Source organism: Amphiprion ocellaris, chromosome 8, assembly GCF_022539595.1.
Source record: "Amphiprion ocellaris isolate individual 3 ecotype Okinawa chromosome 8, ASM2253959v1, whole genome shotgun sequence".
Taxonomy (NCBI): Eukaryota; Metazoa; Chordata; class Actinopteri; family Pomacentridae; genus Amphiprion; species Amphiprion ocellaris.
In genome coordinates, this window is record NC_072773.1 from 13,484,720 (window position 1) to 13,498,734 (window position 14,015).

General features: G+C 38.7%; 1 protein-coding gene across 1 annotated transcript; it reads left to right on the forward strand.

Moving 5' to 3' along the window:
- Positions 1–127: 127 nt before the first annotated feature.
- ccdc22 (coiled-coil domain containing 22) lies at positions 128–12,588 on the forward strand. The gene is made up of 16 exons (XM_023279032.3): positions 128–519; positions 786–963; positions 2,737–2,869; positions 3,654–3,760; positions 4,238–4,322; positions 4,593–4,762; positions 6,443–6,658; positions 6,748–6,918; positions 7,744–7,863; positions 7,944–8,060; positions 8,143–8,244; positions 8,559–8,666; positions 9,630–9,725; positions 10,067–10,126; positions 10,215–10,289; positions 11,887–12,588. The coding sequence occupies exons 1-16, from the start codon at positions 470–472 to the stop codon at positions 11,998–12,000; spliced, it is 1,902 nt and encodes a 633-aa protein (XP_023134800.2). The 5' UTR covers positions 128–469; the 3' UTR covers positions 12,001–12,588.
- Positions 12,589–14,015: the final 1,427 nt, after the last annotated feature.

The window sequence follows — 14,015 nt, forward strand, 5'->3', positions numbered from 1 at the left end:
GGTTTAGTGCATGCTGGGAAATGCATTTCTGAATTGCTCACTTCGCATTTATTCTACACAACAGGAAGTAGATTGAAAACTCCACCTCCCAGGAACACAGCTGCTCTATTCACTTATTACTTCATTTCCACACTGAAAAAGACATACTAATTTCAGATTCATTAGTTTGCACATAGGTGTGGTGAGGTTCATTTGCTCGGAAATGCAAAATATGTTAACTGTATGAAAGGGTAATTCTTTATAAAGACGCTTCAAATGCACCGGAGCTACAGCTGCCTGTGTCTGGGAGGTGAAGAGTGGCAGTGTTGCTAATTAACTAGTTGCTAGTTTGTAGCTAACAGAAGATGGAAGATAGTTCTGTAGCTTGCATCCATCTATTGAAAACCTATAGGAATATTAGCTAACTCGATGTTAATAAATCACCAGTCTCTCACCCATTAGCTAGCATATCTTCAGAGAAACTTCAGCAATGGAGGAAGTTGACAAAATTCTGATTCACGCTCTGAAACAAGTAGGCACGTAAGTATCAGCCACAGCGTTTAATCGCCTTCAAGTTGTGCACAGTGTAAATGCAGATAATAAGTTACGGAAGTAGCATGCTAGCTGGCTAATGTTAACTTTGGTAAGTAAGAGCATCGCTGTTACTCTTGTAGTGATCTGCTGTCAGCCCTGATCGTGGGTAATTTGAAGCAAAGTTTGTGAGCTTGCACTAATTTAAAAAAAACATGACCAGCTGTGTAACTGACAGGAGCTTAATTTATTTTTTATTTTTTAATTTACCACAGAGACCTGAGTGAGGAGACGGACAGCGTCAAACAGTTCAGCAGTGAGCTGATAGTGGAGGCGGTGGTCAAATGTATTCGAGTGATCGATCCAGGCCTGGGCAACGCATTACCCACGCTGCTCCCCCACGGCATGTCTGCCCGCTTCAGGGTCGGCATGAGTCTGGCACAGGCCTGTCAGGTGAGATCCTCTGAGATCCCAAACCTACCAGCATTAAGGGAGCTATCAGCCCCCTGGATCAGTGCTTGGAACAGAAAAGTACCCGTGCTTTGAACAAACTAGCTGGCTGATATATACCAACACATTTTGTTTTCTTTATGTATTTTTTTAACAGTGGACTTCAACAGCAGCTGACATTATTGGTGGAGCTCAAACATTAGACTGTTATGAACTTTCATATAATCAATATTCTTTAGATTTAAAGTACAATATTTCAAACATTTTTCGATTTAGGTTTTGATGAGTATTTCTTACAGCTCATGAAAATCTGAAAACTAGCACCTCACATTATTACAATATTTCTGAAGATCAATCAAAAATGGATTTACTAATCAGAAATATCCAACTTCTCAAAAGTATGTTAATTTATATACTTAATACTTGACTGGAGCTCCTTTATCAGGAATTGCTGCATCAATGTGGTGTGGTATGGAGGATTACTGATGTCCAGGTTGATGTGATAACATCTTTCTATATTTTGTTGTCAAATTTCCCTTTTTCTCCTCTTGACAACATATCTTATGGGGTTCTGTGGGGTTCAGGCTAGGTCACGTGGTTGGCTAATTGAGCACAGTACAGTCATGGTCAGCAAACCATTTAGTAGTAGTGTGGGCTTTATGGGCAGGTGTTAGGTCCTGCTGAACAAGTCAGCAACTCTGCAAAGCTTTTCAGCCAATGGAAGCATAGTTTGCTCTAAAATTTCCTGGTACATGGCAGTCCTGACTTTGGACTTGATAATCCACAGTGGAAGATGTCAGCAGATGACACAGTACCACAAATCATCATAGACTGTGAAAACTTCACACTGGACTGCAAGCACCTTGGATTCTGTATCTCTTTACTCTTCCTCCAGACTTGACTTCCAGTTGAAATACAAAATGACACCACTGATCAACAGTCCATTTCGTTTTCTCTTTAGCGTAAGACGCTCCTGATGTTATCTGTGGTTCAGAAGTGGCTTGATGTTAGGAATGTGACAGTTATAGCCCCTTTCCTGATGATATCTGTGCTTGGTGGCTCTTGACACCAGCCTCAGTCTACTCCTTGTGAAACTAAGCAAACAGCCAGCCTTTTCAGGAATGACTTTCTGGGATTTACCCTCCCTGTGGAGGTTCTCAGTGAACTCTCAAGTCAGCAGCCTTCCCCATAATTGCGGTTGCATGTACTGAACTAGACAGAGATACACAATATTTGTGGTGTTTGAACAGTAATTTACTCAGACTCAGAATGATATATTTATTTAAGATACTGGATTTCTGATTTCCATGAGCTATATGGAGCTACAACAAAAAAGGCTTGAGATATTTCACTTTACGTGAAATATCTCAAAATATCTCAAATTTAGTGAAAATTTTGAATTGAATTTAATTGAATTGAATTGAATTGAATGGAATTGAATTGAATTGAATTGAATTGAATTGAATTGTGAAAAAATATATCTTTTTCAAAATATCGTGATTTTTTGAGGAGCACCTGTATGTCATGAATTGACCTAAGGGGGAATTATATTAGGAAAGTCCACCACTGAAGGCAATGTCAGGATGTTGGTTGATTCTTCACTATAAATGAAATGGTGGTTGACAACTCTGTAAATGCTGCTAAGTGTCCTTCAGCTAAGATCATCCTGAAATTAAGTATCTTTAAAGAATAGTTGGTGGCAAAATTCACACGTATGGTTTCAGTTGAAAAATTCCCTGAGTATTATCCCTGATATGTTCAACTGTTGTTTTCCAGGACATTGGCTATAAAGGAGATATAGGTTACCAGACCTTTCTGTACAGCAGTGAGCCAGAGATCCGCTCGCTGCTCATGTTCCTGGTGGAGAAGCTGCCCAGAGAGCGTTTTGAGGCCTCAGACCAGCCATCAGGTACAAAGAACACCAGTCTGTCTATTGCATCCTCACAGCTGCACATGAGGGTTTGGTATTGTTTATATTTTTACAATTCCTGTTCTGGTCATGATTCTGCTTATTTGTTGTAGTTCTGATGATTCATGATTCAGATTCTTTGAGTTGAGGTGGTTATCATCACTATAACAATACAATTCTGCTTTTATATTAGTGTATGAATAAAAAATAAGATAACATATAATGAATTATAGCATAACCACCACATTTTGCTACCATAGTATGTTTTCCTTGTTTGCTTTTTATTTCATGTGTCTCTACAAAATGGCAAATATGCAACAGAATATAGGTTCTTTAAAGCGTTTTTAAAATGCAACCTGCTGTGCTTTTCAATTCCAATTTCTTCAGAAAAATATTGACTTTCTTGGAGACAAAAGCAACCATAGTTCAGCTTCTGTGAATTAAAAAATAACTGACATCAGGACATGATTTAAAAACAAGATTGTGCACACTTTAAGTCCTGCACTTTGAGACAAAACTTTTCAGAATGAAACGAAAGCAAACGCTGTTTGTTTCTAAAATGTCCTGGCAGTGTGAATCCTTCTAAGTTTTGAAAAGGATCTTTTCACAGTTATCAGAGCTTGCTGATTCAGTAATTTAAAGTTAGCCAGTTTGCGGTCTTATAAAGGATGGAAATGAGCTCTGTAGGTTGTTACATAAGATGATGTTGACTTGACCAAAGTGTGTTTCTTTTAATCATGTACCACATATTTGAGCCACCCACAGCTGTCATCTCTTTCTGTAGGGAAATCGGTGGCCCTCCAGAGAGCCATTGCTGCTGCAATCAAAGCCCAACTGGCTGTGCCCTGGCTACCTCCAAACTGCAGACTGCCAAAGTACTGTGAAACACAGGTACACTTTTCAGTGTTCAGTTCTTATACAGTTCTTATGGTTTGAATATGTGTACACACACGGACAAAATTGTTGGTACCCCTCGGTTAATGAAAGAAAAACCCACAATGGTCACAGAAATCATTTGAATCTGACAAAAGTAATAATAAATAAAAATTAGAAAATCACAAAAATTGCTAAGCCAATTTGTGTGCCATTAGACGTGGTAGAGGGGGTTGAACATAGGCAAAAGAATCACCCATTCAGTTTTGGTGCAGGTCTGATTTGTGCAGCTAAAATGGACATCACCCTTCAAGTGCCCTTCTAGTTTTTAGAAGTTAAAATCCCTGCACTATAGGGCTTATGTGTAACAAAGGAAAGCCACCTGACCAGATGGCCAAGTGAAGACTTAATCTGCGAAGAAGAGATTGGAGCACACTCCATGCAAATCTTTTACAAAACTTAATTACTGACCTTTGACTTTTCTTTCCTGATTAGAGTCTGTCAGCTTTGCACAGCTTCCATGTCAAGCCCCTCAGCTTACCACACTGCACTAAAGGCCCAGCCAAGAAACACCTGAAAGGTAGGTCTCTTGCTGCATATGTTGAGTTGATGCAGTGAGGTTTATGTTTCACTACGGTCATGCCGAGATTGTCTTAATTTTGTTCTCTTATGGGTGATAAATGTGACTTGGTAGTTTGTGCAGGGGATTAGATGAGGCACTAAATATTCAAAAGTTTTTCTGGGATTGCAGAAATGCAGCACAAGTGTTACTTTTTGGTTGCTGCTTAGCTCACTATCAAGTTCCTCTTTAAAACTGGGATATGCGTGTTTGTGCATGCTGTGTTTTCAGAGGTGACGGACTACCAACGGAATATTCTGTCTCCTGTGACGGCCCAGCTTTCCAGTCGTGCCTCAATGGCGGTTTCCGTGCTGGAGCAACACATGGCTGAGCTGAGTGCTGCTCAGGAGTGGGACAGTGAATGGAACAGTCAAGGGCTGCTGTCTCGCCTCACACCACAGGCAAATGATCACACTCAGCATAATCACATTTACATTTCAGACCATTTTTACTTTGTTTGGCGTCAAATGATTGACCGCCCTTCGTGTAGATGTACATGTGTATATATAGACTACCGTTCAAAAGTTTGGGGTCACTTAGAAATGTCCTTATTATTGAAAGAAAATCAGCTTTGTTCAATGAAGATAACATTAAATAAATCAGAAATACAGTCTAGACATTGTTTATGTGGTAAATGACTATTCTAGCTGGAAACAGCTGATTTTTAATGGAATATCTACATAGGGGTACAGAGGAACATTTCCAGCAACCATCACTCCTGTATTCTAATGCTACATTGTGTTAATTAATGGTGTTGATAGGTTAACTGATGATTAGAAAACCCTTGTGCAGTTATGTTAACACATTAATAAAAGTTCATGGAAAACATGAAACTGCCTCTTTGACCCCAACCTTTTGAACGGTAGTGTATATCTGCATGGAGGGCTTGTCTATGAACGAAAAAAAGAAGTTTTTATTAAAGATTATGGAAAGCATTTTGCAGATTTCAATTACCTGTGATTGTGCACAGTGTACATTCAGTATAATTTAAATTGCTACAGCATGAACTCCAATAGTACAACAAAACTGTCATACCCACCACTCTGGTGAAAAACTTTGTAACATTAATAGTTAATTGTTGCACTTAATAACTCAAATCAAGTAGAATTCATGATGGTGATAAACTCTTTCCATCCATCCATACAGAGAGACAGACATACATATATACACATTCATTAGATATATGTCCAAGAACTTTCCCAGGGGTAAAAGTTACACATGGTTTAAGAAGCCTTTATCTTATACACCAGTCAGCTACAACATTAAACCACTGAGAGATGATGTAAACGCTGTCATCTCATTACAGTGCAGTGGTCTGCTGGTAAATCTTGGGGTCACCTTGACATGTACTACCCACCTAAACATACTTCCAGACCAAGCTCAAGGTGTTAACCTGGCCTCCAAGCTCACTCGATCCCAATTTAATCAAGCATCTGTGGTATGCGCCAAATTGAGCAAAAACCCCGGACGCTTTCAAGCTTTTTAGTTTTCATTGTGATGATTATGGCTTGTAGCTCAGAAATCCAGTGTATCAAATTATTAGAATATTTTTCAATCGAATAAAAGCTTTACAATACAGAAATGTCCAACTTCTGAAAATTATGTTTATTGATCGACTCAACGTTTGGTTAGAGCTCCTTTGCTATGAATTACTGCATCACTGCTGTGTAGTATGGAGGTGATCAGCCTGTACCACCGCTGACAAGTTAATGATGCCGTTGGTTACTTTGAGAGCAGCGTTCAGTTTGTCTCACTTCTGATATTGTCTCTGGTTCAGGTGTGGCTCAATATTAGGATTGTTGATTATTGATTTTTCACATCGGGCAAGATGGGCTGAATAGTATTTTTCCTTCAATAAATGAAATCATCATTTAAAAACTGCATTTTGTATTTTCTTGGGTTATCTTTGTCTTATATTAAAATTAATTGGATTGTCTGAAACATTTAAGTGTGATAAATATGCAAAAATATAAGAAATCTGTAGGGGGCAAATCCTTTTTCACAGCACTGTACCTCTACCTATACCTGTCCCGGATAGGCTGTTCTGCCGGTAACCATGTTTGTTGTGTGTTGTTAAACAGGAATACCGTTCCAGGAAACTGACCCGGCTACGGAAACGCATTGAGGAGCAGCTGCGTTCTGCTGCCCAGCCCTCTCCTGAAAGTGCCTGTGGTGTTCCTTCCTCAGCCTCTGACCTATCTGAACTACTGCATGCCTTCAGAGGCTCCGCCCCCTCTGACCACATCCTGACCAAGAGCACCCACTTCACCCACACACAGAAGTTCACCTTTACACAGGTGGAGTGAAAATAGCACGGCTGTAAACAAATGTCTCCACAGTGAGAGTTCAGTGCCAGTTTAACGTTTAGTGTGTGTTTATCCTCCAGGAAGCGGCAGCAGTAACACACTCCATCAGCGTTGGGCATCAGTTAGAAGGTGATACCCAGCTCCATCAGCAGCAGGAGCTGGCCGCCCTCCAAGAGCAGTTTCAGCAGCTTTGCAGTGATGTGGACCATCTATCAGCAGACATGAAGCTAATGAGTGTCACGAATGCACAGGTAACACATACATCTGCTGGATTTAACAGACGACATCACATCTCCCCTGTTCAGGCTTCCCTCCGCTGGCTCCCTGTCCGCTTTAGAACTGATTTTAAGATTTTACTGATCACTTTTAAAGCTTGCCAGGCCTTGCCCCTGGCTATGTTTTAGACATGCTAACCCAATACGTCCCTCATGCAGCCTTTGATCCTCGGGTGAGTCCCTCCTAGTCGTTCCAAAGTCAAGGCTTCAATCCGAGGGTGACCGGACCTTCTCCATCAGGGCCCCTCGGCTTTGGAACGACCTGCCTGATGATATAGGCTCACTGAATCAGTAAATTCTTTTAAATCACTTCTTAAAACCCACTTTTATAGACGTGCCATCCAGTGAAGTTCACTGCAAAAAATGCTCCTCTCAAAACAAGAAAAAAACTTATTTCAAGGAACTTTTACCTTGAAATAAGTAAAAAAAAAAATCTGCCAATAGAACAAGTGAAAAATGGCTTGGTAAGATTTCTTGAAATAAGGTATGATATTTAGAATATTGAGAGCTTAAAATTATCTGGGAAAACTTATTTTAAGCTATATTTTACCAGGACTGTCAAGCTTATGTGTCTTAAAATAAGCCAGACATGCTAAAAAATAGCAGTTTTTCACTCAAAAATAGATTTTCGCTTTTATGTAACCTCCTAATTTGAGCTGTATTAAACTTATTTTGAGCTTTCTTGTAAATATCTTCAATATCTTTGCATTTAGTGTTTATGACCTGCGGAACAGTGTCCAAAAAGAGCAAACTGAACACAAATGAATGAGTGTTTGACATGCTTGGTGTGTTTTGGTGTAGGTGCTGGATGAGTTGAAGCAGAGAGAATTTGGAAACTCCCAAAACGAGGAGAAGATGCAAGTGAAGAAGAAAACAGTTGATCTGTTGCCAGACGCAGACAGCAACCTACTGAAGCTTCAGGTAGGAGGGCTGAAAGATTCCTGATGTCATCACCATCAGCTGCAGCTACATGTCCTGAATACCTGCGTCTGTTCCTCCAGGCTCTGGTGGAGGCCAGTACCAAGCGGGTGGTGAACCTGGCGGCCCAGTGGGAGAAACACCGCGCTCCACTCATCGACGAACACCGCAGACTCAAAGAAATCTGCAGCAGCCAAGATGTTAGTGGAGTACCAGAAATTCGACTTAATCTGTTAGAGAAAAGACACGTTCTGATGGTATTATTCTGTTCAATTTCCACAGCTGGAGTCATCCAGAAAGCTGTCTGAGATCAAGTCTCTACATGATAAAATCCAAGTGTCAACAGAGGAGGCCAAGAAGAAAGAGGAAACATACAAACAACTGGTAATTAAGATGAAAGTATGGAAAGGAACTGATACTGACAGGCACTTATGTTTGTTTTGGCAAATGCTGACAAAAACACAGGTAATACTGAACTCGAAAATTTAAAAAATGAAGAGGAATAGTTTGTTTTTCTAATACAACACCAATATTTAAAGCCTTTACAACAGAAGACATTGACTTATTGAAACTTTTTTAAATTCGGATGCCTCATAATAAAAGATTTGTAAGTTAGGAGTAAATGTCTCTCTTCGTCTTCTTTGGTTGCTGAATTTGGCTGTTTACTGTTGGTTTTGTCCCTGTTCTCTCCAACACAGCTGACGGAGTTGGAAAATCTCAATCAGGATGTGTCTCGGTCAGCGTACACTCAAAGGATTCTAGAGATTGTCAGCAACATCAAGAAACAGAAAGAGGAAATTACAAAGGTATGTCTGAGAGCACATTATGAAAAGACGTGTTTTGATGTAGTACATCAAGCAAGCAAGCAAATGCAGAGCTAGTTTGAATATGTGTGGGGTCTACGGAGAAGCAGGTTGTGATTTACAGTGGTTCCTTGTCTTGCACGATAGATGAAAATCCATGAAGTAGCGACCTTTTATTATTTACATATATATTAAAGCTTTATAAACCCCCCCACACACCCTTATAAACCTTTCCCACACTCTTATAAGTACTTCCTATGCTCTTAAACACTTTCTACACTCTTAAAAATACGTAATTTTAACAACATAATTCTATTTGAGTACTCATCAGTGAATATACTGTAACTTAATTGATGAAGATGATGATGAATTAGCTGTCCAGTACTGATGACGATGAGATGAATGTGCTGCACAGTGAGAATGGACAAGGTGAGATGCTGAATGTTGCTATACATGGGAGACGGAGGAGGCTGATGCTATGGTCACTGAGCCAATCAGAGCCTAGCACTGTATGATACATTTTTTATTTAGATTTAATATTCTTTTAATATGTTTTAATTATTATTTTTTATATTGTTTTAATTTTCTTTAGGCTAGAAAATGCATATTTTACCTCAAAAATAATTAAAAACAAAGATATAAAAATACCTATATACCGCAAAATCCCGCAATATAGCGAAAAATCCACGATACAAATTAGACATGTAAGATTTAAAAATTCACGATACAGTGAGACCTTGAAAAGTGAACTGCGATATGGCGAGGGACCACTGTACTGAGATAACGTCAGTGAGAAAAGTACAAATCCTCAACTAACCAGTAGACACCAGGATAGAAAACAGAAATTTTGAAGGAAAATCAGTTAATTCTATCAACACAACCACAAGCAGTCGATTAAAGCAGCAAGTACTGTATGTGTTGTCTGTCAGTAACTTCTCTCACCAGCAAAACCGACTTTCCTTCCAGATACTGTCAGACACTAAGGAGCTCCAGAAAGAGATCAACAACCTGACAGGGAAACTGGACAGAACCTTTGCTGTGACTGATGAGCTCGTCTTTAAGGTACAACCAGTGATGTACTGAACTGCATTATATTCTAAAGTGTTATCTGTCCAGTTCACACAGACAAGAGGAGCAGAATAGCAGAATGATCACCTTTCTGGCAATTAATATTGAAACCGTAGAAGTGTTTTGTGTTTTGCCTCATATTCATGTAAGAAAATAGAGTTCACTTTAGTATATAAGAACATCTCCAAAAACTAACCAGTTTGAATACTTCCCAGAGACAGTAGCTGCTCTGTAATCCTGTTGATCCTTGAAAGGGTTGTTTTGAATCTACGTGTTTGTGTTTTTTGGACAAACCAAGTTTTCATGTATCATTAAATCATTTTTATCATGTGTAGGATGCCAAAAAAGATGAATCTGTCCGGAAATCCTACAAGTACCTGGCTGCCTTGCACGAAGTATGTCTTTATGTCCGAATTTCATGTTTCATTAATATCAGAAAAAATGTCACATGTTGTCTTATGATCATGTTCCATTCTTCCACAGAACTGTAATCATCTGATCCAGACCATCGAAGACACTGGTACAATTCTGAGAGAGATTCGAGATCTAGAGGAGCAGGTGGGACTTCCACTTTGACACTAATACAGTTAGAATTGTAACATAATCACACCATACATACGTAGCGATTTATTTAAAAAAAAAAAAAAAAAAAAAAAAAAAAAAAAAAAAATATATATATATATATATATATATATATATATATATTAAAAAAAAATAAATATATACCCCTAGAAAAGACTGAAAATAATGTGACCACAGGGACATGTTCAATCAAGGTGTGTCCTCTAATTAGCATCACAGGTGTCTACAAACTTGTAATCAGTCAGTCGGCCTATTTATAGGGTTACAGTAGTCACTGTGCTGTTTGGTGACATGGTGTGTACCACACTAAACATGGACCAGAGGAAGCCAAGGAGAGAGTTGTCTCAGGAGATTAGAAAGAAAATTATAGACAAGAATGTTAAAGGTAAAGGCTATAAGACCATCTCCAAGCAGCTTGATGTTCCTGTGACTACAGTTGCACATATTATTCAGAAATTTAAGATGCATGGGACTGTAGCCAACCTCCCTGGATGTGGCCACAGGAGGAAAATTGATGACAAATGGAAGAGACGGATAATACAAATGGTAACAAAGAGGCCAGAACAATCTGTAAAGACATTAAAGGTGAACTCCAAGGTCAAGGTACATCAGTGTCAGATCACACCATCCGTCGTTGTTTGAGCCAAAGTGAACTTCATGGGAGACGACCAAGGAGGACACCATTGTTGAAAACAAATCATAAAAAAGCCAGACTGGAATTTGCCAAACTGCATGTTGATAAGCCACAAAGCTTCTGGGAGAATGTCCTATGGACAGACGAGACAAAACTGGAACTTTTTGGCAAGACACATCAGCTCTATGTTCAAAGACGTAAAAATGAAGCATATGAAGAAAAGAACACTGTCCCTACTGTGAAACATGGAGGAAGCTCTGTTATGTTCTGGGGCTGCTTTGCTGCATCTGGCACAGAGTGTCTTGAATCTGTGCAGGGTACAATGAAATCTCATGACTATCAAGGTATTCTAGAGAGAAATGTGCTGCCCAGTGTCAGAAAGCTTGGTCTGAGTCGCAGGTCATGGGTCTTGCAACAGGATAATGACCCAAAACACACAGCTAAAAACATGCCTACATACCTATATGAATAACTCAAGCAAAAATAACTTACCGCAAAATCCTGCGATATAGCGAAAAATGTTGTTGACCAATCTCACGCTCATCCACCATGTTTTATTAGGACAACTCTGACCTCATGTATTACATATTCAGTTTCTGCCATATAGCAAATATTCTGTTTCCATCACTGTATGACTGAATGAGGTGTTAGGAACCTTAACCAAAAACATGACTTATGATTGAATTCCATCACTTTAACAGACTGATGAAGCCGTCAATGTTGCGTATCCTAGGCCTGAAAAAAGCTTTACTCTGTGGTTGCAAAGTAACAAAAACATTTTGTGTCTACTGGTGACCTCTGGTTTGGTGATGAAACCAGCAATGTTCCGTATCTCATCGCTAAAGGGCTACATTAATTACATTTTTATCAGTGTCTTTGTGTCTGTGAGCACCTTAAGATGTACAGATTAGTTCATTCTTGTTTGTCTGTTGTCCACAGATTGAGGCAGAAAATGGGAATAAGACTGTGGCTAACCTAGAGAGAATTCTTGATGACTACAAGGCCATTCGACAGGAGAACTCTGCACTCGCTGCAAAAGTCAGAGAAGGCTGAAGGAGGTTTGTCCTGCTGAGTCTGAAGGAAAACCCTAGAGCCATAAAAAAAAAAAAAAACCTGACTGGGACTGAAACCGCACTCAAGTTTTCATACTGAGGAGACTGCTGTTTATTAACACAGAGACCTGCTTATCTTTAGAAAGACGAGCTGATTTTTGTACCATGGAAACTAATCTGGTGTTTGAATGCACATGATGAATGGATGGATGGATGGATGGATACCACGAGTTTTTCATTTCAAATTTAATTCTATGGTTGGGCTCTGGTCCAGACACCGATTCCATTGTTCTGTAGGCAAATGAAACAGAACACTGTACAGCAGAGGGCGCTGTCAGGCCTTCTAGGTCCTTCATCTTGATGTGTGAGGTGTCTTCTAAAAATCTTGTGATTAAAATCAAATCTTTGACTTGGAATTTTTAAAAGAATAATTTTTCCTTCAATTTTAGACCTTCGTGGTTCGTTTGTCATAATTGTATTTGAAAGTAATATGTTGAGTGAATGACATTTGAATGTAGTCCAGCTCCATCAGCAAAGTATCATTGTATATATGGTACCAGCTTCAATAAAGATGCCTTACAGACTTGAAGATATTGTGATCCTTGCAAATAGTCACTATCATTAAATGTCCCAATACATTCTTATCTACTGTAGAACGTGAAATCTTTGTCTAGTTGTAGTATGTATGTAGCATGTGGTTAATAATTACTGATCAATGCTTAGTGGGTAGATGGTTGCAGGTATGCTCAGTTAGGCCAACATTAAGTTACAGTTTAAAGTTGTTGTTTTTTTTGTTCTTTTACTGTACTTTGAAGTGCTGCTTAAATACACATACTGTGACTCTGCAATTTCATGTTTTCCATGAAAACTCACACTTTTATTCATATGCTAACATAATTGCTCAAGGGTTTTCTAATCATCAGTTAGCCTTTCAACACCATTAGCTAACACAATGTAGCATTAGAACACAGGAGTGATGGTTGCTGGAAATGTTCCTCTGTGCTCCTATGTAGATATTCTATTAAAAATCAGCCGTTTCCAGCTAGAGTAGTCATTTACCACATTGGCAATGTCCAGACTGTATTTCTGATTTAATGTCATCTTCATTGAAAAAAAAAAAAAAGCTTTCAAAGTGACCCCAAACCTTGACATTGACCTAACTCTGACATTTCGAAGTAACCTCAAACTTTTCAACGGTGTTGTATGTACTGAGTTTTTTAAGCTGCTGTACAGCAAATCTTGTAGTGGTTGGTACAAAGGGACAAGGCCTAAGAGATATATATAGAAATTTCAATTTAACCCTCCTGTTGTCTTCACTTAGGGGCACCCCAAAAAAAATTTTCTGTCTGAAAAAAATCCAAAAATTCAGCAAAAAATTCCCCAAATTTCTGAAAATTTGCAAAACCTTTAGGAAGAAAGTTCCAGTAATTCCTTAAAAGTTTCCCTTAAAAGTTTTATTTAAAAAATAAAATAAATAAATTTGGCAAGAAAATTCTTGTAAATATTTTTTTAAAAAATGAGTATCTAAAAAAAAAATCATAAAAATATCTAAATGACTACATATATATCAGGAAAACTTGTAATATTTTCTTTAAGAACATTCACAAAAAAATCAACCAAAATCCAGCGAAATTCGCTGGATTTTGGTTGATTTTTTTGTGAATGTTCTTAAGAAACATTTTAAACATTTTTTTCCCACCAAAAAATGCTCAAACATTTCCCAAAAATGTTGAAAATGTGGACATCAGAAGTTTCACTGTGAAAATATTTTTTCTCCCCCACATTTTCAAGCTTTAAAACAGGTCAATTTAGACCCGCAGGACGGTACAAGGGTTAAGCCATTATTGGGTAGATTATTCAATGGATTCACACTCCACTGAACAGGAGTCACTGAAGGTGTATCATTGTGTCCTTTCTCCCCCCCATACAGTCATTATTTGCTCCCATACCCTGACTGAGTGCATCAGTTTGAGTCTGATGCTACAGTAACAGCAGAGACTTCAATCAGTGAAGACA